The following is a 26364-nucleotide window of genomic DNA, read 5'->3' on the forward strand; positions in this document are numbered from 1 at the left end:
GAGGTAACAGGAGTAGTGCGGGCAGACCACGTTCGGAAGAAAGTATGTTGAATGCCGTCCAGAATAATCCTACTACCAGCACACGTGCCGTTGCCTCAGGAGTGTCTCGTTGCAGTGTACAGCGTGTCTGGCATGAAGATTCCCTACACCCCTTTCATATCCAAAGGATTCAGTTACTGCTCCCCCAAGATCATCCTGCACGTGTGGCTTTTGAGCAGTGGTTTCTCCAAGAAAGTGTTCAAGACTTGAATTTTCCAGCCTATGCTTTGTTCACGGATGAGGCTTATTCAATCAGCACAATGCTCATGTGTGAGCTTACGACAACCCACACGGTGTGCGCCCCCATGCGGCACAACATCGCTTCGCAATAAATGTGTGGACAGGTATGGTCGGTGACTGCTTAGTCGGCCCAAACCTGTTACCATCCCGCATGAACTCCGCTAAATATTGGATCTTTCTTGAACAAGTTCTACCAGGGTTACTTGACGATGTTCCAGCAAATGTGAGACGCAACATTTGGTTTCAACATGACGGGGCGCCTGCCCATTATGGAAGGTGTGTTCGTGACCATTTGAACAGGCGTTTTGGGCGTCGATGGATTGGCCGTGGTGGACCCGTTGCCTGGCCCCCACGCTCACCTGATTTATCGAGCCTTGATTTCTTTCTGTGTGGGGCCGTCAAATCTATCGTGTATGAATCGCCTGTGGAGACGGAAATGGATCTCGTGGCGAGACTCGTCTGCGCTGCTGCTACTGTCAGAGAAACTCCAGGTGTGTTCGACCGTGTCCGCCAATCCATGCTGCGTCGGTGTCACACATGCATCGCGTCTCACGGTGGAACCTTCGAGCATCTGTTGTAACATCATGAAATGCATCCATCTGGTACTCTATTGTTAATATTATATCAAATAAATGTTTGCCACTAATTACTGTCTTGTGTCATTTCTGCTTCTTGTGCCTCTGCTACTACTTTCTCGTGATGTTTCCAATTATGGGTTTCTATGCGATTCACATTCCTTTAGATGTTACCTACCTCCCCTAAACGTTTGTACCAATATTTTTGAGACACCCTGTATATGTCATACTCAATAACACTTTCTGAAGAAAGCAATCAATTCTAACTAAAATTTAATAGAGTGCTCGCTAAGTTCAATTCGTTTTTAGTTCCCGCCCCAATAAATTGGGCACCGAGTGGACAGAAATCTCTGAATACCTACCTAGTCACGGGTAGACCCACCTTTCGCCCGGATAAGGGCAGTCACACGGCGAGGCATTGAATCCACTAGTTCACGAAAAATTCCACAGGTATTTCCATCCATGCTTGCTGCACTGCTGTCCATAATTCCATCTTATTCTTGGGTGGAGGACCCAAAGCTCGAACGGACCTTTCCACAGCATCCCAAAGATGCTCCACAGGGTTCATGTCCGGTGAAAGGGGAGACCATTCCATGGTGGTAGAATATGCGGAATACTCTTCGAACCATGTTGTAGTCAACACAGCTCTGTGGGGAGGCGCATTGTCCTGGTGGAAGAGTCCATTGCCCTGTGGATGCACGATGACCATGAAGGGATGCAGATGGTCTGCAAGGATGGACACGTAACTTGGACTGTTCAGAGATGCGTCTAGACGTACCAGAGGTCCTAACGTGTGCTGGTTGATAAAAATGATAAAATTACATGACAGGAACAATGAGATTGGATTTCTGTATTCATTTTGATCTGCTATACCGTTATAAAAAACATTTTAATACAACACTTGTATTATCTTAACTTTCTTATTAAAATCTATTACTGTTTCCACTGGATGTGCGGTATTACTCTCTTAAATCAAGGAATCCAGTAGCACAGGCCCATTCTCTTTTATAAGAAACCTTTTGTTTAAAATATTTTCTGCATACTGACATAACCTATCTTACAAGGAACTACTCATATCAAAACCTCTATCTTGAAAATTTTCAGCTGCCGATACAAGCTGCGAGTATCAAACTGTTGTCTTCGTTGTTTACTTCGTCCTTTCCCTCAGATGATTTCTACATTATATTTCTTGAAATTGTAGAACTCTATAATTCTGAACATGTCGAACAATTTTATTTATTTACCGTGTTTCACTACGCTGAAGAAATAATAGCCCGAAACTTCAGGTTTCCTTTTTCATCGCTAGATGGCGGTGCGATCAAGGATAGCCTGTAATATGAAACAGTACTTTGTTAAAGGCGGCATTCGTTGAATAATCATTTTTTTTTTTTTTTTTTTTAAATACGGATTTAATTTTAATAAATTGGGATTATTAAGTTTCGTTGGGATGATGATGATAGACAAATGTCCTAATGAGGAAAAAACACACAGTCTGACCACTAGGATACCCTGTTATTCAACGTAATGAATCTTAAATCGCTAATTTTATTTATCGGCTATTTTTTTATTTTTTTAAAATAGCGATACGCAGATACAGGATCAAGTTAATAAATAGCAGCATAATGCGAGTGTAGGATTATTGGGACTAGTACAGTTGATTTTGTGTAATGTCTAATGTAGCTATTTATTTCTGTGACACAAAAATAAACAGCTACGGTAATTGTAATCATCTATTTGCAAAAGAAATTGGTGGGTAGTTAATGAAATTCTGACACTTTGGCTCTGACAGAATTTACACAGAGATCAAATTATTCATCATTGTACATTACTGTTACTCTAACTGTACCTATTTTATGCCCGTGAAGTATAGAGTAAAGGAATGGTATTTTATTTTGTACAAAATGAAGTTTTTTTTTTTTTTTTGTGAGAAACCTTAATTCTAAAAGTAGTGACGCATGTTACGTGCACTGTAAATAATATGCTTGAAATAATGAGTTACACTTTTATATTTTAGTCACTATTGCATCCAGCTATGAATTACAGGCTCCAAAAAGCCATAAGTGTTTGCCGTTTTATTTACTTAATTGTTACTAGGGGGCTTCGCAACCCTGCTCGCTGCGCTCGCTTCATTTGATAAAATAAAATAAAATACTTATAGAAGCTTTCGACTCTGTGTGTTTCTTCCTCAGTTATGAATACATAAATACGTTACTATATCTGTGTAGATACACCATAGACAACTCTAAAGAAAAACTACGATCGTAGTGTGAAAGGCATCATTCATCTGCATCTCATATTGTGCTCATCCTTCACAACGAGTAACCATGTATTGTACTACCTCGAATAAGTAACGCTTCAGAAGGCTATTGCCACTTATTCTCGGTGAGCACCACCACCCAGACGCCACCGTTTCAAAGCTAGTTGGCTTTTCATCGGTGGGTGCCTTTCACACTACGAGCGTAGTTTTTATTTAAGAGTTGTCTATGGTGTATCTACACCGATATTATATAGAATCTTAAACTCTTAAAATATTATGCCTTGTTGCATATAGTTTATTTAAATAAATACATTGCATATGGAAAGAATGGTATTGCGTGACTATGCTTAAACAGAAGTTTGTCTTACCACAGTAAAACAAGCTTCTGTTACGTATTTTTGTATTTCTTACGTATTACTACGTAACCCGCACCTCTCTTCTCTCATTGGCTGAATAAATATCATTAGGAGGAGGAAAATTATTTTAATGTATAAAAATATATTATATTGAACTATAAGTAGCCTTATAGTTCTAGTTACGCTGGTTATTTTTATTTTTAATTTAGATAGAGTTGTTGTAGGTTACTACTTAATATACGTAAAACCGTTGTTTCGTTCGAATATTGCAGCCATTGTTTTCCTATAGAGAGTGGTAGGAGATTCAAATTTTTTAAATTGTGGTAGATTGGTAGCTATAATGTAAAACTAGGTAGCATAATACATAACATGAAGTTTTCTGAGCAATGCAGACAGGCTACCAGGGTAGGTCATGGGGTTTTGTCAATGACATACAGGAATTTTGCTAGCGGGGAAAAGGAGGTGATTGTCCCTCTGTATAAGGCAATGGTCAGGCCACGCCTTGAGTATTGCGTACAGGTCTGGAGGCCTCATTTTAGGAAGGATGTAGATTTGCTTGAGCGTATACAGAGAAGGACAACAAGATTGGCAAGGGGAATGAAGGGATCCTCTTACCAAGAGAGGCTTAAGTTCTGCAAATTGCAGCGGCTGGCGACTAGGCACCTGCGAGGTGATCTGATTGAGGTGTATAAGGCCTTGAATGGGCTGAGTACGCTGAATTCTGATGGGATTCTTCCAGATTACGAACCTAAGGGGGCATAAATTCAAATTGAGGAAAGACAGATGTAAAATAGATGTGCGGAAATTTGCCTTTGGCCAGCGGGTGGTTAATTGCTGGAACAAACTTCCATCTGTCGTTGTGGAAGTTGATAGGTTAAATAAATTTAAGGAGGAACTGGACAAACATTTAGAGGGAATGGTTGTTTCATTTTTTTTTTTTTTTTTTTTTTGGCTGATGCTGCATAAGCTCATACACTTGCTTTCTTGCACCACATGCCACTACTACTACACTGCGTCTAGGATTCCATCAGATAGCGTAGTATTGATAATTAATTAATTAAATTTATTTACCTTATTAATTTTCAATATCATGCCCCAGACTAGAGCAGCAAAGCAACGGGCACAAAGTGGCAGAAGTGCTGTGACTTGGGGGAGAACTGAGTGGGCGATTCTCCAATACATCACATCTATGTCGTCGCATCACAGTTGACATAGATGGACAGTGCAATGTTGATTCAGTCTAGTGTGACATAAACACTGGGAAAGCAAAAGTGAGAGTAGGAATGTGTATAGGCCTAATGACTAATGAGTACAACGAACAATTGTACAGAGAAATAGAATGAGCCAGTAAATCATATTGTGTTATAAAGGGGGATTTTAACTTCCCAGATATTGACTGGAACTTGTGGTTGGTCACTCGCACGCTAGCAAGACTTTTTGTGGATTTATTGGATGATTGTTTTCTGCAGCAGCATGTTCGAGAGGCAACCAGAGAGGGTGATACTCGTGACCTGGTTATCAGTAGTCATTATTCGTGTATTAAGAATTTGCAGATAAAGGAACCACTAGGTGGCAGTGATCACAGTATACTGATGTGGGATTTACTTAAAGATATAATTACCATTAGGGGAAAAGGGAAGGGTTTTTGCTTACGTAAACGTGACTACAGTGGTCTCAGACAGTTTTTAAATTCTGTACAGTGGGACCAACTGATGATGTTACCAACAGCAAATATTAAGCGGAAGCATTCAAGGAATTAATCGTGGAGGCTACTAAGCTTTTCATACCGATTAAGAAATATTGTTCAAGGTTTAGGCCTAAATGGATGTCAGATGGAACTAATGAGACTCGTGGCAGAGAAGAAAAATGCATGGGATGCACATAAATTATCAGGAGAGACAGAAGCGTATGGCAGATATAAGCTAGTTTATAATCAAGTCACAAAGGACATTAGGCAAGCGAAGGCAGATTACGAAAAATCTTTGGCAAAGAATGCTAAGAAAAGCAGCAAGGACTTCTTTACTTATATATACTCTAAAAGGAAGGGAATGAATCAGATTGCTCCACTTGATATCGATGGTTCAAAAGTTGATGATCCTGCTGGGATAGCTGATAATCTGAATGAGTATTTTGCATCTACATTCACACATGAAGAGTTCTTAAGAGAGGAAAATGCCAGAAGTTTATTAAACTGTAACAGGGTGCTCAATGATTTTGTAATAACTGAGAGCAAAGTGGAGGAGAAATTGTTGAAGTTAAACATAAGAAAGGCACATGGGATTGATGGGATCTATCCAGTTATATTAGAGGCGGCGGCAAAGGAACTAAGCAAACCCTTAGCCATAATTATCAGAGCATCCTTGGACTTGAGAGAAGTCCCCACGGACTAGAGATGTGCAAATGTATCCCCAATTCAGAAAGGGTGGAGATCTAAGGGTGACGCAAGTAATTACAGACCTGTTAGTTTAACTTCTGTTCCGGGTAAAATAATGGAGTTACTAGTTAAAGATGCATTGCAAGATAATCTAGACAAGACTTCAGCAATAATTCAGACACAGCATGGGTTTGTTAAGGGAAGTCTTGTCTAACAAATATGATTGGATACTATGATGTGGTTACAAAGGAACTAGATGAATAAAATAATTTTGATATCATATACTTGGATTTCAAGAAAGCTTTTGACACTATTGCGCAGTGGGAGAAGACAGAGTGGTAATCAATGGACACTGCTCTTCTTGGACTAATGTTATTAGTGGCTTCCCACAGGGTCGGTGTTGGGCCCACTGTTGTTTTGTATATTTATCAGTGTTATTGATGAAGGTATATTAGGCTTAGTGTCGAAGTCTGCAGATGATACAAAGGTTTGCAGGGTTGTTAATGACAGTAATGGCAGTGTGCTACTGCAACAGGATCTAGAAAATTTGGGCAGATGGGCTGAGAAGTGGCAACCGAAGTGTAACATTGACAAATGCAAAGTACTGCATATGGGTAGCAGTAACACCAGAGGTACGTACCAACTGTGTGGTACTACACGTAGGGGGGTAGAAAATGAAAAATACCTGGAGTAATTGTGCAGTCAGATATGAAGTTTCCTGAGCAATGCAGACAGGCTGTCAGATCAGGTCATGGTGTATTGTCAATGATATACAGGAATTTTTCTAGAAGGGAAAATGAGGTAATTAACCCTTTATATAAGGCAATGGTGAGGCCACACCTTGAGTTCTGCGTACAGGTCTGGAGGCCTTATTTTAGGAATGATGTTAGAGTTGCTTGAGCGTGAGAAGGGCAACAAGATTGGTGATGGGAACGGAGGAGTCATCTTACCAAGAAAGGCTTAAATTCTGCAAATTGCAGCTGCTGGAGACTAGTCACCTGCGAGGTGATCTGATTGAGGTGTATAATGCCTTGAATGGGTTCAGCACGCTGAATTCCGACAGGATTCTTCTGCTTGATGAGATTACGAACCTGAGGGGGCATAAATTCAAATAGAGGAAAGACAGTTGTAGAATAGATGTTCAGAAATTTGCCTTTAGCCAGCGGGTGGTTGATTTCTGGAACGAACTTCAATATGTCGTTGTGGAAGTTGGTAGCTTAAATAAATTAAAGGAGAAACTTTTAGAGGAATGGATTTGTGATTCAAGAAAGCAAGCTCATACGCTTGCTTTCTTGCATCACATGCCTCCATTACTATTACTTGATTTAAAATCCAAGGAATAAACATCTGCTCGATTGTTTCATATGAGAAGTATATTTAATGAAAACCCCAAACAAGAAAGGTGTCAAAACTTCTAGTACTTAGTACCGTGCATGGGTTGAAAGAGATGCCGGAAACTTTGCTCTGGTGACTAAACATCGGGTTCACCACTTCAAGCTTCCAATAAGCAATAATTCGTGGTTGTTGTTTGTTATCTGGTTTTTAGGAGCATTAGCAACTAAGGCCATATTGCTCCGGTGATATGTGGTGATTATTCTCTGACCTTTCCGCATCCTCCGTATTTGGTGGGCACGGGTTCGAACCCCGGTCTAATCAAGAAGCGCGTGCTACGCACTGCTGCTCCTGTCCACCTGGCTACGGAGGCGCCAATTCGTGGCAGATGACATCTCACCGGTTGATGAGAGTCATCTGCCACCTAGTGTTAGTATTATTTTATATTAGTAAGAGTCGCTGCATATATATATGCAGTTAATTCTTTATCATCAAATCCGAGAACTACATGTTTAGAAAGTTTTATATATATATAAATATATATAAAACTTTCTAAATAAATATATATATAAAACTTTCTAAACATGTATTTCTCGGATTTGATGATAAAGAATTAACTTTTCCTTGCAGGAACAGTTAATACTTTATCATTAATGGAAAAACTTACTGAAGTTTTCTCTTGGAATTATAAATATTTCATTTAATATTATTTATATCTTTCACTGTTTAAGTTTTCAGGGTTTCACAGTTAATTTTCATACAGGAATATCATCATGCTAGGCTGTTCTGACATGTAGTCAATAGCTTTAATAATAATACTGTACTTGAATATCATCCAACTGTGCAACCATACTACACATTTGGCCGGCGCCAATGGTATCATGGCTTGGGGAATGTTTTCATGGATATCACTGGGCCTTCTCATCTCCACTGAACATACCCTCCGCATTGTTTCGGACAAAGGTTTGTCCTACGTGGTGACCGTGTATCGAGATGGCACTGGACACTAAACAATACAAAGGCCGCCGTAGCCTAGTGGTCAGGCGCGCTGGTGCATAAGTACACGTGCCTTGAGTGACCGGGGTTCAAGCCCGTGACTGCTGAATACGGTGCTGTTTCTTGTATTCTGTCTATCTTGTTAACTCCTCTGACTGTTTGGTCGTCCCGGAGTATAAACAGAAAATTTATTTATTTATTTATTTTATTTTAGTACAAGGCCCGCATTGTGCAAGAATGGTTCTAGGATCATGTCCAAGCATTTTGTATACTCCCTTGGTCGCCAGATTTCCCCAACGTCAACCACCTCGAACATTTGTGGGATGCGGTGGAACGCAGCAACGAGCGAGGCCGCCGTAGCCTAGTGGTCAGGCTCGCGGGTGCATAAGTACACGTGCCTGGAGTGACCGGGGTTCAAGCCCGTGACTGCTGAATACGGTACTGTTTCTTGTATTCTGTGTAACTTGTAAACTCTTCTGACCGTTTGGTCGTCCCGGAGTATAAACAGAAAATTTATTTATTTTATTATTTGCCAGTGCCTGGCTCCGTTGCCGAACCTCGGGGAGTCCTTCTGTGCAGCTGGTCTAGGATAGCCGAGAACATCTTCTGCGCTCTCGTGGAGTCATGTCGTGCCACGCCGGGTGTAAGCGGTTATCACGGCGAAAGGTGGCCTAACACTTTTAGGCAGGTAGTCATAATATTTTGGCTCATGAGTGTAAGCTGGCTTCCCTGCATCATTTGCCACTACTAATATAAACTCCGCCCCGCCACCCCACTCTGGGGTCGTCTTCTCTATTTACCCCAGTCTTTTCTAACTTTTACCTCAGCCTTCAGTCTCCTCTCCCCTCTATCTGCACGCGAGCGCACTACCTACACCAAAATTCTAACCTGTCTAAATTATTTCGCCCACTCCTCAGCCACTAAATTCCAACGCAGCCCCACCAAATGGGGATAATAATATAGTACATGAAAAACACACACACATATATATATATATATATATATATATATATATATATATATATATACATACACGGGTGCGAAATTATTTATTTTATTTTTAGGTCCTAGCCACCGAAACCTCAGGAAACTAGGTGGCAGGACCTGCCAGAGTAAATGCAAACTACAGAGTACCTGGTCTACCTCCACGGGGCGAAAGTGGGACACCGTCGGGCCTCAGCAGAGGTCTGGCGGGTGGCTAAATGGCCAGAAGAACAATGGCACACGACACTACACACTTCAAGATCCATACACTTTTAAATTTCCGGCCTTTACAGCGAACTGTATCACCACACAAAATAAACCGCGCGGAGATGGGGGAAATCCCTGGTACCGTTTGACCCTAAATACACTTTACTAACACCACTCCGGAAAGTGCAGTAATAACACAAATATTTTTGCATTTTAGAAAATGTTTCGCATTAACAATTCATCCACTTTATCGATTTTTAAACAAGGACATATTGGGAATACATCACCTACCCCACAAAACGTGTGATATTTTTTTTTTCAGCTTGAGAGGTAATAATATTTTATTTTCAGGTCTGTTTTTCCCCCTCAATTACTTATCATAATCAGTTTCAGGATTATTATCTCTCCCTGAAATATGTAAGAAAATATTTCAGCGTAACCTATATACTATATTTGAAGTCGGTGTGCAATCGTGCAGAAATCTGTGATAGTGCAACAATTTAATATATGAGTACTAAGGACATTCATGATCAATCTGTTTCTCTCATTTTGATAATAACAAGCAATTCGTACAAAACTACATCTTTGACAACACCTTATATCTCCGAATGCAGAGCAGTGGTTGTAAGGTTACACTTGGATAGACTCATCCAAAATGGCATAAATAAAAATGCGAACATCAAAAGCGGAATTTCGAGCAAATATGAAGATTTACTAGAACCAAACAAATCAACAATTTTATGATTATTAACCCGTTTTCTTGAAATAGATTAGAGTTCGTTACACACACACACACTTAAAAAAAAAAGAAGAAAATCATACAAAAGATATCATCGAATATGATGAAATGATTCGGTGCATCGCAAGATGAATGATTCGCATACCTGTGACAATCACACTATTACGGGGAACTGTAAAGCATATGACTTGACTTGTGCTCGCTGTTCGTGCGGTCCACGGTAGCACAGTTGTAGCGTGCTTGTTCTCCGAGTGGAAGGGCCTGGGTTCGAATCCAGCAGAAGGTATTCAGGAAGTTTTCCTGCCTTCTTTCGCTCGGTGCTGAGTTAGTCGATCTCAGGCCGTGGAGTGAGGTTTCCCCCGGGTACTCCGGTTTCCCCTCACATACCTAAAATCGACCGTAGAACACACGCACGCGGTTACAGACAACTACACATCGCGTTTCTTAAAATTTCAATGCCCCGTTTATGGGGTATTGAACTTTCAAAGTTCTCCTACGGGAGCTACGCCCCACCCGGGAGAGGTAGTTCCTTGCTCCTAACCACCCAGAAAATGTTTAACAAGTTTATTCTCGCTTCACACAGTTGTTCTACAAATTTATGACGATTCAAACATTTGTTATACGAATGTTTTTTTTTTATTTTTGAATATAATTTTATAGTGAAATTATAAAATTTAATTTGAATTATATTTGAATATAATTTTATACTCAGACATTTGTATAACAAATGTTTGAATCATCAAATATGATGAAAAGATGGTGGATGTTTACAATATTTATTGTTTTAATTACATAATCTGATGGTAAAAAAATGAACGCAGTTTAATTACTGATAATCGAATTGTGGGAATTTTGAATCATCCAGTTCAACCTGTATCAAATTCATTAGTTTTGCTTTTTGCAGAAGATTTAAATTCGTGACCTAGTCTTTCTATATCTGATTGATAGTCGTTGTAATTATATTTGAATTATGTTACAACTAGAATTCGCTTTGAAAATATTTCGCCAAAACTGTTTCTGAGAAGAAGTGAAGTTTATAACAGTAATCTTAATTTTACTGATCAACTTATATCTGTTATAATCTTTAATACTTTTCATCGCTCTGTAACTTTCCCCGTGCCATCTGTTTCTCCTCTTATTAATTTGACCAACTGTGCCTTCATCCATCTTGGAATCATCCCCGTACTATACTTTTCTTTATGGTATACATGAATTCATGGTTTCTGTGACTACTGCTTTAAAAACATTCCATAATTCAAAAATGTATTCATTCATTTTCTCTCTCTCTCTCTGTGTGTGCTTAACTGTTCAGTTAGTAGAGGGCATGTAGCGTCGTAACGCCCTTTCCCGAAATTAGAACCAATGCTTTTATCTTTACGAATTGCAATTTTACACAGGAAAAGAGTACTTACGCGGTAATGGATAAAAATCTAGTGCCGTAAATCATGATATGCGGAGAATGAATTAAAAAGGTTAAGATTGGAGGGAAAGATTGATATTAACCTATACACTGATATGTTGATCAATTTCGGTATATTTTTGGTGTCATTAAATTACATAAAACTGATAGGTATATTAGGCCTCTATAAGTTTCAGCAATATTACAACGGCCAATTTAACGAAGTTTTTGTTAATATCCTTCAGCCTTTAATGAATTTCAGTATCTTATAAAAAAAAAAAAAAAAAAAATGGTTGCTCAATCAGATGATTACCCTAGAGGCTAGATTAGTTAGGAGGTATACATCCTCTAGAACAGCGTTTCCCAAACTGAAGTCCGCGGACCCACAGGGGTCCGTTGACAAGCTCCAGGGGATCCCCGAACCAGACCCTCTGGAACTGGTCAAATTATTCGTTCTATGTATAGCAAATTGATGATTATATATATATATATATATATATATATATATATATATATATCAGTTAACGTGACGTTATATATATAACGTGACGTTACTAGTAACACTACAGAGAATATATATATACATATATATTAGTGTCAGAACGGTTAGAGATAGCTCTGTCAAAATCGGGGGGTATGTCATTTAGGGTATGGGGAAGCGATCTGTAGAAGAAAAAAAAAAAAAAGTGTTCAAATTTCCACCACCAGGGGAGAAATTGGCACTGTAAACACGATTGATTGATTTGATTTGGTAGTTGTTGGCGCATCGGCTTCTGTGGCCATATTGCACCTCCCAAGGTTTTTGCAGATACTTTGATCCAAGCCCGAGGCGGGAATCGAACCCGCGACCTTTGGGTTGCCGGGCAGGTACTTTACCCACTAGGCTAGCCCGGTCGGCTACTGTAAACACGAGATAGGATACTTAACTTAGGATTAGATTTTATTATCAGAACTTAGAAATCACCAGATATTGTTCTATGTGCTTTCCTTCACTTAAGATGACATTCTGGAAACGGAGGACTGCGTGCGACACACTTTCGCGTAGCATCTCATTGGGGATGTTGGTTACATGCTGTTTAATGCTTGCTTTCAAAGGCGCCTCCGTAGCCAGGTGAGCAGGAGCAGCAGTGCGTAGCACACGCTTCTTGATTAGACCGGGGTTCGAGCCCGTGACCACCAAATACGGAGGATGCGGAAAGGTCAGGGAATGACCACCGTATCCCCGGAGCAATATGGCCTTAGTTGCTAATGCTCCTAAAAACCAAATAACAAACAGCTTGCTTTCAAATCGACAAGGGTCTATATGCCGCCACGGTAAACTCTGTCTTTTAGGTAGCCAGAAATTACAATGATTGAGATCTGTTGATCGGGCTGGCCAGAACTGCAGAAAGTCTCTAGAAATGATGCTATCATTTCTGAAGGTTGAACGGAGCAGTTCCTTCACTTGTCAACCAACGTGGAGAGGTGCACCATCTTGCATGAACACTACGGTCTCCAAGCATTGCCTTTCTTGCAGAGCGGGAATAATGTGATCTCTTAGAAGAGCGCAGTACCGTGCACTAGTTACCGTACACCTTACGGGGTCATGAGGTGTAGACCCTTCAAAGAAAAATGGTCTGATTATAAACTCTGCTTTGAATCCACACCATACTATAACGAATGGACTTCGTTGTAGTCTTTCATGCAGAGTAGATGAACGAGAGAAGTTCCCCATTTCGGCAATTTTGTGCATTTACAGCCCCATGAAGAGTGAAATGTGCCTCATCAGACCACAAGATCATGCGAGTCCATACGAGCCAGAAATCGTAGAGCAAAGTCTATTCGTTGTTGCTGATCGCAAGACTTTAGTTCTTGCACTATGTGAATCTTGTACAGCAACCAGCGTAAAATTATTCGAAGCACTTTACGTACAGTAGACCAAGGAAGGTTAAAGTCTCTTTACACACCTCTGGCACTACTGACTGGTAGTGTTTCGCATTCAGACCATTGCAACCCCATTTCATCCACTACGTGGGCATCCCCTGCCTGGAATTACACCTAAACTCCAGGGTCGCTTCAGATTTCTTTATTAGTTTTCGAATCCACTGACGTCAAAGGTCCTTTACTCAAACCTTTAGGTGTCCAATATTCAGTAGTGCCGCATTAGCGTTACTATTATTCTGGTAGAACAGTTTTACTAAAAGAGCACATTCCTTTTTTGTGAGAGCCATAATGGTTATTGACGGTGGCGTTGGCCTTTCTGCTTTTATGTAACAGGATGTCATTTGTGTAAGCAGCGTGCCTTGAAGTAAATGACAACTTTTACATATGTGCAGCGCCGTTTTTCCCCTTGTGGCGGAAATTTGAACCCCCCCCCTTCTTCTACTAATCGCTTCCCCGTACCCACCGATTTTCACAGCGCTAACTCTAACCGTTTTGACACTGGGGTCTCCTGAATAGGGAAACTTATTTTAAATAAATCTTTATTTGTCCTACCAAATTTAAAATATAGGTGTACATTGGTAAGTGACAAATTCCGTTCACGGCAGAAAATGCCAGGGGATTACCATAAAATGCGAATAAAAGAATGTCTAAAATATATAAGAAAGGTTAAATATACACGAAAAGATGACATTTAAACTACATTATTCTTCACTACATTTCTGTCTAGAGTCCTGGCAATTGTAATACAAAAGTTCATCTTTTGTATAACAACCCGGTATATGTGCATATGTTTTTCTGTGTTTACATGTATAAAAACTGGGTTTTCTGAAAAGATAATTCAAAGTTTTATGTTTAAAACAACTCAACTTTCTTCTTATTTTTACATAAATATATAATAATAACAGAAAATCCAGTGTTCAGACACACACACAAACTTTTTTTGATTTTTGAAAGGGTGCGTAGATCTGAGTAGTTTGGGAACCACTGCTCTAGAACTTGGCGTCTTTTTTAAGCGTCAGAATTTAATATTAGCCATATAGTGCAATGAAGCCACAGGCTTTTGTAGTACCGGTCAAAAAATAAATAAGTAATTAATATAATTACTATAATATATTAATATAATAAATAATAATAATAAAGAAAAAGTATATAAAAAGATGCAAAACAAATTATGCGCTTCCCTCCTCACTTAGGTAACTGTCCATTTGTCCCTTGAATTTCTTCAAACTGTCAGTCCCAACTACCTGCGGAGGCAACTTGTTCCAGTAATCAACGATTCGCTGGCTAAAAGAAAACTTCCAACAATCAATCTAGTCTAAATCTCTTCCCCTGTAATTCTGGAATTCTTAATAACAGTGAAATTCCTCCTTCATTCATTTTATTACCCCCTCTCAGAGACTTATAAATCTCAATTAGGTCGCCTCTAAGGTGCCTGGTTGCCAAGCCCTGTAGCCCAACATTATCGAAGTTGTCGATCTCACCATGCGAGTTGCCTGTCTTTGGATCCTTTCACGAAGCCCAATGTCTTTTTTTCGGATGTGGTCTCCATACTTGAACACAGTATTCCAAATGTGGTCATACAGCGGGATTATGACCTCCCTATCTCTGCAAGATATTTCTCGATGGATCATTGATAGGATACCATGGACTTTCCTGTCGCCTGCTTACCCTGCTCAGAAAGCTTCATATCGGCTCGCATCGTAACTTCCAGATCTCTTCTTCGTATAATGTTTTTAATTCAACCTCACAAAGTGGTTAAGTTATTTTGAGATTGCTATTCCACAGTGTAAGACTTTGAATTTTGCTGCATTAAAACATAACTGCCACTTTTCTGACCATTCTTGGAGCGTGTTCAAATCGTAGTGAAGGAACGCTGCGTGGCACTGATCGTTAAGGACTCTCCCAATCTTTATTTACATTTTCTGCAAATTTTGACATCGCGCCCTTTATCGATGTCGTTTATGAAAATCAGAAAACAACAGTAGTCCAAGAATTGGGGGGGGGGGGGGGGGCGCTTCTGACGTTACACTAATCTGAAGAATATACAGTGATCAGAAAGCTCTGCCCTTCAGCAACCCTGCAGTCCGTCTTAGAATCTTTCCACTAATCCCAACATATTCCAACTTGTACACCGATGTGCAAAATTTAAGGACCAGTCAGGTTTTCACTTGTAGATTCTCATAGGAGTGGCCTGGATATGGGAAAAGCTTACCAAAGGAACCTCGTGAGGTACAGAAATGATGAAGGAAACAACACCGACACAACAACGGAAACAAAACGGTACAGAGGGACTTTATTCAAAAATGGCAACATAGCACTGGCTGCTATGATACAGATGCATCACTGCCAAAGATGGAACTAAGGGAAGAGGTGGTCCTCAGTAGGAGATATGGCCACCCCTAATGTCGATACTTAGAACAATGTTGTTGATAAGTTCTTGCGGTAACATCGTCCATTCCTCTGTCAGCGCCATCTTCAGCTGGTGAACATTTTCTGGTGAGTATGGACGTGCCGCTAGGCGTCTCCCCAGAGCGTCCTATATGTGTTCGATGGGATTTAGATCGTGGAACGGGCAGGCCAATCCATACGAACAATGTCCTCACTTTCCAAAAGCATATCAGTGCGATGGAGTGTGGCGTTATCATCCATAAACACGAACTCTGGGCCAATGGCACCTCGGAACAGACGCACGTGGGGAAGGATTACCTCAGGACAGTAGCGTGCACTGGTTACAGTACCGCCTCCCTAGACGAGAATACCTCGACCGCCACATCGATCCCTTTCAGTGATGTTTGCGGGGTGATACAATGTGCCCACCTCTCGCCAGATTAGCTGACGTCCAGAATTGCTGCTGAGACTGAATCTACTCGCATCAGTAAAGAATACCTTAAGTAAAGATTTTGTGGTTGTAACCTTTAGAAATAGTGTTGGTCCTTAAGTTTTGCACACCAGTGTACAATAACCTCTCATGAGGGACTGGGTCAAATGCCTTGCTAAAATCCCAATAAATGTCATATTATTCCATAGCTTATGAGTAACTGTGCCCAAATACCTTACCAGGTGAGCTAAACATGATTTTCCCTTAATAAAACCATAGTTTGCGTCCTTCAGAATGTCATTTCTATCTAAATATCCCTGGACTGCACTCTTAAGATTTTCTCTACCACTGAAGTCAGACTAACTGGTCTGTAGTTAGACTTCACTCTTAGAACTGCCTTTACGTATTAGCAGTAAGTTAGCACTTCTGCAATCCAAATGAATCTCTTCCGAGTCCAATGATGCCCTCTTAATTAACTTCAATGGTTCGACACATTCTCTGGCCGCCTCTCTGAAAATTACTGGGTATATACCACAACTCCAGGAGCCTTACGTGCATTTAGGTTCGAAAGATTTTCTAATAAACAGTCATCTGTAATTTCGAAATCACTAATTTCATATGGCTCAGCACGAAGGGTATTTCATCACATCAATTGGTTTATCTAAGAGTGTTCCCACACGCAAGGTGGGGACACTCTTAGATAAACAAGGGTCCGATCTCATTCGGTTTCTTCTTTGTATTCACATATATGAAAAACTCCCTGTTCCCATTCTTTCCTCTCTTAGCCAGTGTTTCTCATACTCAGCCTCCCTAACCTTATATGTGGTACCGTTACAGATCAACTTGTAGCTGTTGTAGACCAGTACTTTTCCTCGCTCTATAACTTCCTATGTTATATTTTGCTGCTCTCTTAGGCTGGCCACCTCTTTATTCATCCATTCCAGCATCCTCCTCATGCTGTATTTTCTTAATGGTATATATGCGTTCATGACTTCTGTAACTATTGCTCTAAACGTATTTCAGAATTCTAATATATTCGCCCTCCCTCTGCAATCTGCCCAATCAATAGATTCTATGTAGAGCCTTAAACTGTTATAGTCCCCTATTCTGAAATTAAAACAGTCTTTACTTTTAACTACTGCAACATCTTTCTTCATCTTCCAATTGCGTTATTTACATATTGGTCCTAAACACGCTCTAATCAGCTACTATTTTAGCAAAACTTTATTCCTGAAGTTAGTTTAAACCCTATCTTGGAAAATAACAGTTGTCATTCACCAACAAAGAACGCATATGTTGGGAGCATTTGCTGCTGTATCAGGGAGAAAAACAACAAGCGGCTCAATGTTACTCATTTGGTTTCCCACTCCGTACCAACACTATGGAAGAGAAAGCCTTAAAGTTTCACAAAGCCATTTTGAAACTTTATAGTTTCACAAATGTTCGTATTGCTTAGTGATGTTTATGTATCATCCTCAGTAGTTAACAATACAGTAGACCAGAGGTTCCCAAACTTTCTCGGTTCACGGCGCCCTTACTGTCCCAGTAATTTTTTTTCACGGCACCCCCTATGCCAAAAGAAATACCTAACAGTGGTTTTCGACCTTTTAATATATACCTATATAATAATTTTATTCTTTATATAGAGGTACTAAATAAAGATCACCACAAAATTAAAAAGATATGGTACAATGGATACCGTACACCTTTTTATAATGAAATAAACGTATAAATTTAAAAAATAAATAAAATAATAACTTTAAGTAACTTAAATTACGTGGCACCCCAAGAATGTTGTTGCGGCACCCCGGTTGAAAACCACTGCAGTAAACTTTCAGAATAACGGCACCTTCGGAGATTCAAGGTGCCATTATTTAGATTTTCCCGTTATCTAGAAAGTTTTATTTTCAATACAGAAATAATGAGGCTAAATAAGAAATGCAGAGAGTAATAATGTAATTTTATTAACTGCACATAGAACACAAACATGTTGACGATCCAACGTAAATTCAGCCATTAATACATTCCTCCTTACGCCCCGTTCTCTTTTCTTTATTACATCAAGTTCAGTCTGCGCTGTAGCACAGTGGTGTTGTCACCGTCCTCCCCACACCGGGTGGAAAACGCCGGGTTCGAATTCCGTCGATCACGCGAGGAACTTTTATAGGCTTTTTTCACTCCATGGCTGTCGGTCTCAGGCGTAGATAGCAAGGTTTTCGCCCAGAAAAACAGGCAAGTCGACCAGAGAACGCACAATTTACAGACACAATACACATGGGTATATGAGTGGAAGCAGAAGACTAGTTTTCATTTTTTTCTCAATATCACAATGAATTGGGAACTACAGACTAATGTTATCCTCTAGAAAAAAAGCTGTCTAATATTTTATTCACTGCGCTCTTCTAGTTAAGAGAATCTGACTTATCAACAGTAAGTGTACTCAGGACATCACTAGGGTGAAGTTTGTTTCGACTAATCTTATAATAGGAAAGGCGATGGTTGTTAATACTTAAAACTAAAGCTTACACGCATTCGTGTTTATCTCTTTCTAATGAAGTATTTCGAAAAATGCGTAATTAGTGATAATCTTGCGGCCCGCTTCCCTCGAGAACTGACGGGGTGGACGACATTCAATATTTTATCCGCTTTGTCTCCTAGTCAAAAAAAAAAAAAAAAAAGGTTAGACGCCCCTTGTTCGCAGTTTATATGTAGAAAGCAGTGTTTCTCAATCTCCTACTTCTGAAAACATCTCAGGATATCCTACGATGCCGCCTCTTCCTCCTTTGGGGAATCGCTACTCACTGGTTGAGAACTACTGCTTTACAACCAGTATATATATATATATATATATAGAGAGAGAGAGAGAGAGATGCAGTCTTAGTCTTGTCATCCTCTAAAGAATGACAACATTTATTCCCCACATGAACCAGTTTTGCTGGTTTCATATCAATATTATGATCTTAAATTCAGATTACAGTAAGCACCCTGATTTTTCTTCTTGAGCTGGTCTTGGTTGTTGCTTTTATTATTATTTATACTGTATATCGCATTATCATCTAAGGTGCGCTGCTGTGTTATTTATATACGAGTGTGTTTCATGTGCCGATTGTACGTTGCGAAGGCTGAATAACCCGCGGGTATAGTTAAGATCGGCTTAACTATACCCCCGATTGAATAGGCCTTTAAGAATTCCTCCAGATGAGTGACAAATGACGAAACCACTGGTCTCAGGCCGGGTTCGGATCCCTTGAGTGACGTAACTTGTTAGTTCTTTTCCAGTGAAACAGAGGCGTAGGTTTTGCCGATTTTTTTTTCATACTGCAAACAAACAAACAGATCCAAGAAAGCTTTATCGTGGCGTGTACATGACACGCTAACGCTTCATGACTTGAATCGGCTTGGTGGCCAACCAATACCACCTCACTTTTATCGTCGTTTATTTTAAAATTTCTTATTCCGAGTTTTGTTACTTTTAGGAACCTGTCACCTGAAACATCCTGAACTTTTGTTCATTTATGGATTATGTTTAGCAATATCCGAAAGATTGTTGTTGTTGTTATTTGGTTTTTAGGAGCATTAGCAACTAAGGCCATATTGCTCCGGGATATGCGGTGGTCATTTCCTGACCTTTCCGCATCCTCCGTATTTGGTGGTGACGGACTCGAACCCCGGTCTAATCAAGAAACATATATATCCGAAAGAAAAAAAAAAAAAAAAAAAGAAAAAGAAAAAAGAATTTCTGTGTGCCGCGCTATGAAGCCGGAGAGTGGTGGGAGGATTCGCTCGGGAAGGGGAGAGAGTGATAAGCAGATTGTATTGTACACTTCGAATTGATTTAAATAAAATATTAATAATAACTGCAATACGTACTGTTCGCTGACCATTCCTTTTTGTTGACTTCAGTTTATCTTTGCGATCACAAATCCCATTAACTTTCCGCGATTTGCCAGAGTCCATGACAGTTCAGGCAAAGCCACTAACACGCTAACATTCTGGAAAGCGAAGGTGAAGCAGTTGCAGCCACCTGACGAAAGTGTACTAATAATCCAACGAGTAATGATGTCTCGTTGGATTATTAGTACAATGATAATCCAACTAGTAATGACTCGTTGGCTTATTAGTAGTAATGATTCCAGTCAGGTCTAAAGAAAAAGCTCGAAATATGTCTTGATGGCAGAAAGGAAGAACTGTACGCGATATTTTACATTGTGTATACTGTATACATATATAATGTAAAATCGTAACGCGATTTATATACAAAATGCGTCATACGTATATGGATTCTCTTGTGAGGCGAGTATGCAAATTTTGTCATGTGTCAAGTGAAGAAACAGTTTTCGCAGTTCCTTCACTTGTTTAAAGAGGTCTGGGTTCGAATGTCGTCGGAGACCGGAGTAATTCTTAATGCTTCTGCAATCGAGGCTGTAGTTAGTTGATATCAGGGTAGGGAGCAGAGTTCCCCCTGTGTGGGTTATTCCTCGTTTTCCATTCCCCACAATATGTAAATTGGCCCGTGAATACACACTGATACTTTCACAACATAGTTTATGTTGCTGATGCGCCGCAGAACCAACTAACCTGAATGAGTGCGTTTTCATTCTTCATATTTACTTAACGTTGATATTTATTGCTGCGATCCAAATCGTTCATTTAGTGCATAATTTCAGCAGTTAATTTTCCTGTATAATTCCGGTAAGTGCTGTTGCTGTAAGATGTCCCACAACGCAGCGTTTTTTTTAATCTCCAAATACCATTTTACTGCCATTAGAAATAACCACCAGGTGTGCTTATTTCTAGTCCTCTGGCCTAGTGGCCGTCCTGAAGTATTAAACAGAAATTAAAGCTTTTTTTTTTTTTTTTTTTTTTTTTTAATTAAGTGGAATATCAAACTGGCCTAAATAAATGTCACTAAAGCCATTTAAAAGGATCCACGTTTTTAGATACAATTTTGTTATCCCGGCGCGATACCATTCACCTTAACAGCAAATTTCCGATCCAGGAGATGAATCTGAGCGGTATTGTGGCAAAATTGGGTGGGAGGTTAATGTATTTATTCTGTCAAGTAAAAAGATCTAAGGTTCAAATGACTGAACTTTTTTGTTCTTTCGGGGTTATGGCGCAGCACACTCCTTGTTATGGAATATCTCCTTTAAGCTTTTTCTACAGAGTAAACTCCGAATTTTTCAGATTACAATACAGTATATCATGAATTGGATTTGTTGCGTTAAATTAGCACAATTGGACCCAACGATCGAACATAGAGATGGGTTAAGGAGATTAGAATATAAGAAACATGCTGAAATTGTTGAAATTTTAAATATAGTGAGATGTTAGTCTAAACGAATTAACTAAAATTTCTAAATAATCCGACGGAACACTTTTTATTATTGTAATATATCTGAATTTGAAAATATTTTTTGAACTATCGCACTGAGTATTTCTCAATGCGATAGTTCAGTAACATGTTAGCTGAACTAGACTAGTTTTAATTCAGGATTTGAACCTTAATCTTTGGCTAAAATTAGAGAGAGAAATTCTGATGAACTTCAGGTTTTTATTATATTCGCATTACAGAGTGCAGAAGTGCTCGCCCATACTCTGAAACTTCCGACCTTTGAATTAAATTGCCCTGTGCCTCCACCATCAGGCAGCGCACAGAGTTCTTTGGACTCTGTTAAGTGCTTTTATATTTAAATCAGTCGTTGATGACGCCAGAATATGATTAACATATATTAAGCTATTTTGCATTGAAATGAATCCTTAGATTGACATCTAAATGACTTTTAATATAACTAAGCATTCAACCTTGAACTGGCATTTAATACCGATTGAAAATAATAACTTTAATAATTCACTAAGATGGGTATAGTTTAGTGTTTAACAGTGGCCTGATTCTGTTTGCACAAAGTACGACCACCATGAATTTCTTTATGTTATGATGTACCTCCTTAACTTACGACTTAATTATGGGAAAAAAAAAAATTAAAGTTTACAGATGGAACTCGAACTTAATGATTATTAGTGTTCATAAGAATTTATTCTTTCAAATTCCAGCACATTAAGGCTTGTTTGTTGACTTGCTCTTCGAGAAGGAGCCTAAATTCGATGATGCGATAAAATCACCGTTCAGTGATACATTCTTCTCTCTCTCGGAACGGGGGGGAAAGAAGGGAAAAGAGCTTGCTGTGTGCCAAGATAGAGACATCTTCCTTATCGGCTGCCGTGGCCCGGAATTCGGCAACAGTGAGCCGCAGGTGCCTCTCGCAGTCTGCTGACGATAAGATAGCGTGATAGTTAACTCCGAGCAGAGTTTATTGGCGAGTAGAGTGGAGCCAATAAAGCCCTGTTATCCATGAAATATGCTGCCAGAATCGGTTGGTGTTCTGGAAAGCCCGGGGCGAAGTTTCTGCCGGGACGGAGAAGAAGAAATAAAACAGAATTAGAGGTACTTTATGTGCGTTCTGGAATTTCGACAGTCGCTCGTTTTCGTTAGCGATGACCTCGTAACCCTGTCGACTCTTGCGCAGTACGTCGTCGCACTGATAAGTCACTAATAATCGTTGTGTGTCCGAAGTCGCTGCGCAAGTTCTGCCGTGATGGGGACCCCGATGTCACTTGTCCCATTCTGCGTTGACATCGGGTAGAGCATACGTAGCACCTTCTTTGTTGCGGCTTCTCTGACCCCACACGGTCGATCACTTTCCCGGCACAATAAAGGCACGCCTGTTTAATTCATAGGTGCAGAGTTAGCACTGCGATCACGTGACATTTTATATAACATTCAGCTTTTATGTGAAACCTTTACCCCTATATAATGAAACATTCTCTGGGCGAAACATTAAAAGGCTGGCCTGTCTCCCGGCTTCGTTTGGAGTGAACTTTATTACCCGCTCTTGTAAGAGGGGGAGGAGAACAAAATATAAAAATGCCAAATTTCAGTTTAATTCCCTGGGATCTTGTATTCAAAATTGAATCCATATGAATTGCAGTTTCCAGATTTATGGGTTTCTAACGAAGTAATTTTGCACTTTCGATTTTTTTTTTTTTTTTTCCCCTTCGTTTTACTTAATTGAGGAAAAATTGTTTACAATAAAGGATATATATATATATATATCTTTTATTGGAACTTTTCTGCTGTGTCTGGAAACCATATAGAACGTTCCATAAGCCTAACTACTGTTCAGCTGGTTAACATTTTTAGTAAAAAGGCTTTTGAAGCTGTTTGTTCACATGAATTGCACGACAGTATGCGATTATCCGTGTATTATAAATTAATCAAGCACGTCGCTACAGTTAACGGTTTGTAGAACCTCCTTATACTCTCCTCCCATATCTGATATAAGATAAAACAAAATACCTGTTAGATTAGGTACTCACTTGAGCTCACATGAAGAATTTTAACGAAAATAATGGTAATTTTCAGAAGCGTAACCGCCCCCCCCCCTTTATACCATAAGTAGTTTCGCCATCACAGATTTCATATTTAAAAGTAGCTAGCTATTATATCGATACAACTTCATCACAGAAATTCTGAAATTTGTAAGTTTTCGATGAAATCTTAAATTTTATAGTCTTTAAATCTTACAAAACCACTACTTCAAATTTTTAAGAAACTGAACTGGATGTTCACCTTTCCCATTAGGAGCCGTATTATTATTATTTTGCGACAGTGTTTATTCTAATGTTATGCTTATCACGCACTTCTTGGATAATAGGTCCTAACTTGTCCACGTGATCGATAGCGCCTCGTTTCCGATCAGAACTTCGCACGATTGGAATGCCCAATTATTTTCGTAGTTTAGTTTGTGTAATTTTCGAGTACATGAGAGGCTTTCTCTAATTGGGACATTCACCGAAGAAGTCAGTCGAACTTTCTTAATCGATAGGACTTCGCATTACTAAGACCAAAACTTTCTGACCAAAACTGTTACAAGTTACCCTTTTTGCCGCTGAAGTGTTTTGATGCAAATTTCCGAGAAGTAATCTGTTGATACGTTCCTACAAGGCGAAATTTCACGTTGCGAGCTACCAACAAATATCTTATTGTTAGTGGTCAACGTATTGATCACTAACAATAAGGTATTTGTTGAGGGAGGCTGCCAAAAGTGTATCTAAACAATAATCACACTAACTGCATTGCTTGGTCTACCTGATTGAGATGGCTTTTTTTTTTTTTTAAATGATAATGGCACTATTCCTTCAGCTTCATATGAATGTTTAGTGAACGAACCTTTTGGTTTCACTTGATGTACTTACTAATTATAAGGAGGAGAAAGACAATAGACAGCTCACTAGGCTTCCCTCACTTTGCCTATTCCCATTGTGAGTGGGAGGCAGGGGTAATAGATGTCCTCGTTACTCTGATATGGTATACAGCGTAACAGGATAGTATATGAATATCACGAAGTTTAAAGCTGTAAGACTTGTTCATCTAAGAGACAGTTAAAATATGTGAGTGCGTTAGCATTCTTGATGCACCAATTGTTGGGCATTGGAGGAGCACGAAGGTGCTTCTGCCATAATTATGGGATTACTAAACATTTCTGAGATGTTTTCAAACGCGTACATTGATGAACAATCAGTACCATCAGTGAAGGCACAATTGCTACAGGAATGGAAGGATTATCTAAGCTGACAGCCTCATTGTAGAAAAATCGCCCCAACCCAAAAAAGTTTAGATTGATTATATCAGAGCTATAGTGTAAAAATGAGTAAGGGTTTTTACTTTTACCCGTTTGTGTGTGCAAAGGCAAGAAATAATCAGAAAAAATAGCCTTATTTAATACGGAAAAAACAGCATACGAGTGCATTAGCAAGAAGTATGCTAGCAATGGGAAAAAAAAAAAAAAAAAAAAGCTGCTCATATCCTCTTGAGCCTGTCTTAACTATGCGGTTTTAAGGAAACAATTGAGCACTAAGAGCAGCACTTGGCCTAGGAAGTGTCTCTAAGTTTCCCGTCTCGTTACGTTCACTAGGAGACAAATCGGGGGTGGGGGATTCCAGGCCAGTAAAGCACGTTGACGTTGACATTACAGAGAAACTTTAGCGGTGTGGGATCAGGATTATGTAACTATCGAAGAAATGACAAAACAGGTGTTAATACAATTTCAACTTGACTTCGACCAGAGAGATCAACTAGAACAAAACCAGTGGTAAGCTGCTGTCATTAACAGATGGCACCCATATGATTCCTGACGTTCAATTTGTATATTATTTTCAATACAGGCAGGAACATCTCACCAGGGCGTCGCCATGCACGGATCCTTCTATCATTTTTTTTTTTTGTTTTTAACTTGCCTATTTGTATATGACAAAGACTTTTTGTCTTCATGCAATCATATATTTTGTATATAAGAAAACTCACTCTAAGAAAAATAAATATCCATTCACGTGCTATCAGTACCGGGTACTTCAGACACGCTGAATGCACGCCGCAACAACAAATTTTGTCTCTTGTCAAAGCACGTGGTGCTTCTGCCAATAACGAAGCACGTTTCTAGTATTTTGGCCAGGTAGTGTGTATTTATTGATAAATTGTTGCTGTCGATTACTTAACTATGATTAACAAACAATTTTCGTTTGCAGGATTCTGCAAAAGTATGTAAACAGTTCATGCAGCGGGATCCAGAAAATGTGAACTTCACTGTAGTGGCATTGGCACGTGCTTCCGATAACTGACGAATATCGGTAAGTATTTAAAGGAATACTGATGTTTTAAACTTTTTTTTTTTTTTTTTTTTAATATCTGATTGCGTTAAATTGTTAATACAAAACAATGGCGGGGGGGGGGGTATAAAACAAGTAACTTAGAACAGTTGTCTTTCTTAGTTCATTAAATATTATCGCGCTAAATTATTTATTTTTTAAAAACAGTCATTGATGTCATATCAAATTGTACAAAGTCTGTTATACCTAATTTACTTCGAATTGTTGTGACATACTTCCAGCTATTCTCCCCTCTGAAGTCCTGCAGAATTAAGTGAGAATATAATCTCAGTTCTTTACAGTATACAGAAAGCAAAACTTTCCTCTTTCGATTTTAGTACTGTTTCTTTCCCCTTTCGCTGTTTAATAACCATGTGGTTTGCAGTGCAACGCGTTGCGTAGCAAATATTATCTCCCCCT

The 26364-nt window shown here is 39.3% G+C and overlaps 1 protein-coding gene across 2 annotated transcripts in view; it reads left to right on the forward strand.

The window, feature by feature from the left end:
- Nucleotides 1–26364, forward strand: part of LOC150082011 (ubiquitin carboxyl-terminal hydrolase isozyme L3-like) — a 241382-nt gene that overhangs the window by 209555 nt on the left and 5463 nt on the right. For both annotated transcript variants that reach the window (XM_090379905.1, XM_090379906.1), the window contains one exon: nucleotides 25825–25926. In XM_090379905.1, the coding sequence (XP_090236031.1) occupies nucleotides 25825–25917 (93 nt within the window). In that variant the 3' untranslated portion in view covers nucleotides 25918–25926. The remainder of the gene's footprint in view (nucleotides 1–25824; nucleotides 25927–26364) is intronic.

The sequence above is a fragment of the Mastigoproctus giganteus genome, chromosome 8 (genome assembly GCF_048544385.1).
Source record: "Mastigoproctus giganteus isolate SK-2022 chromosome 8, ASM4854438v1, whole genome shotgun sequence".
Taxonomy (NCBI): Eukaryota; Metazoa; Arthropoda; class Arachnida; order Uropygi; family Thelyphonidae; genus Mastigoproctus; species Mastigoproctus giganteus.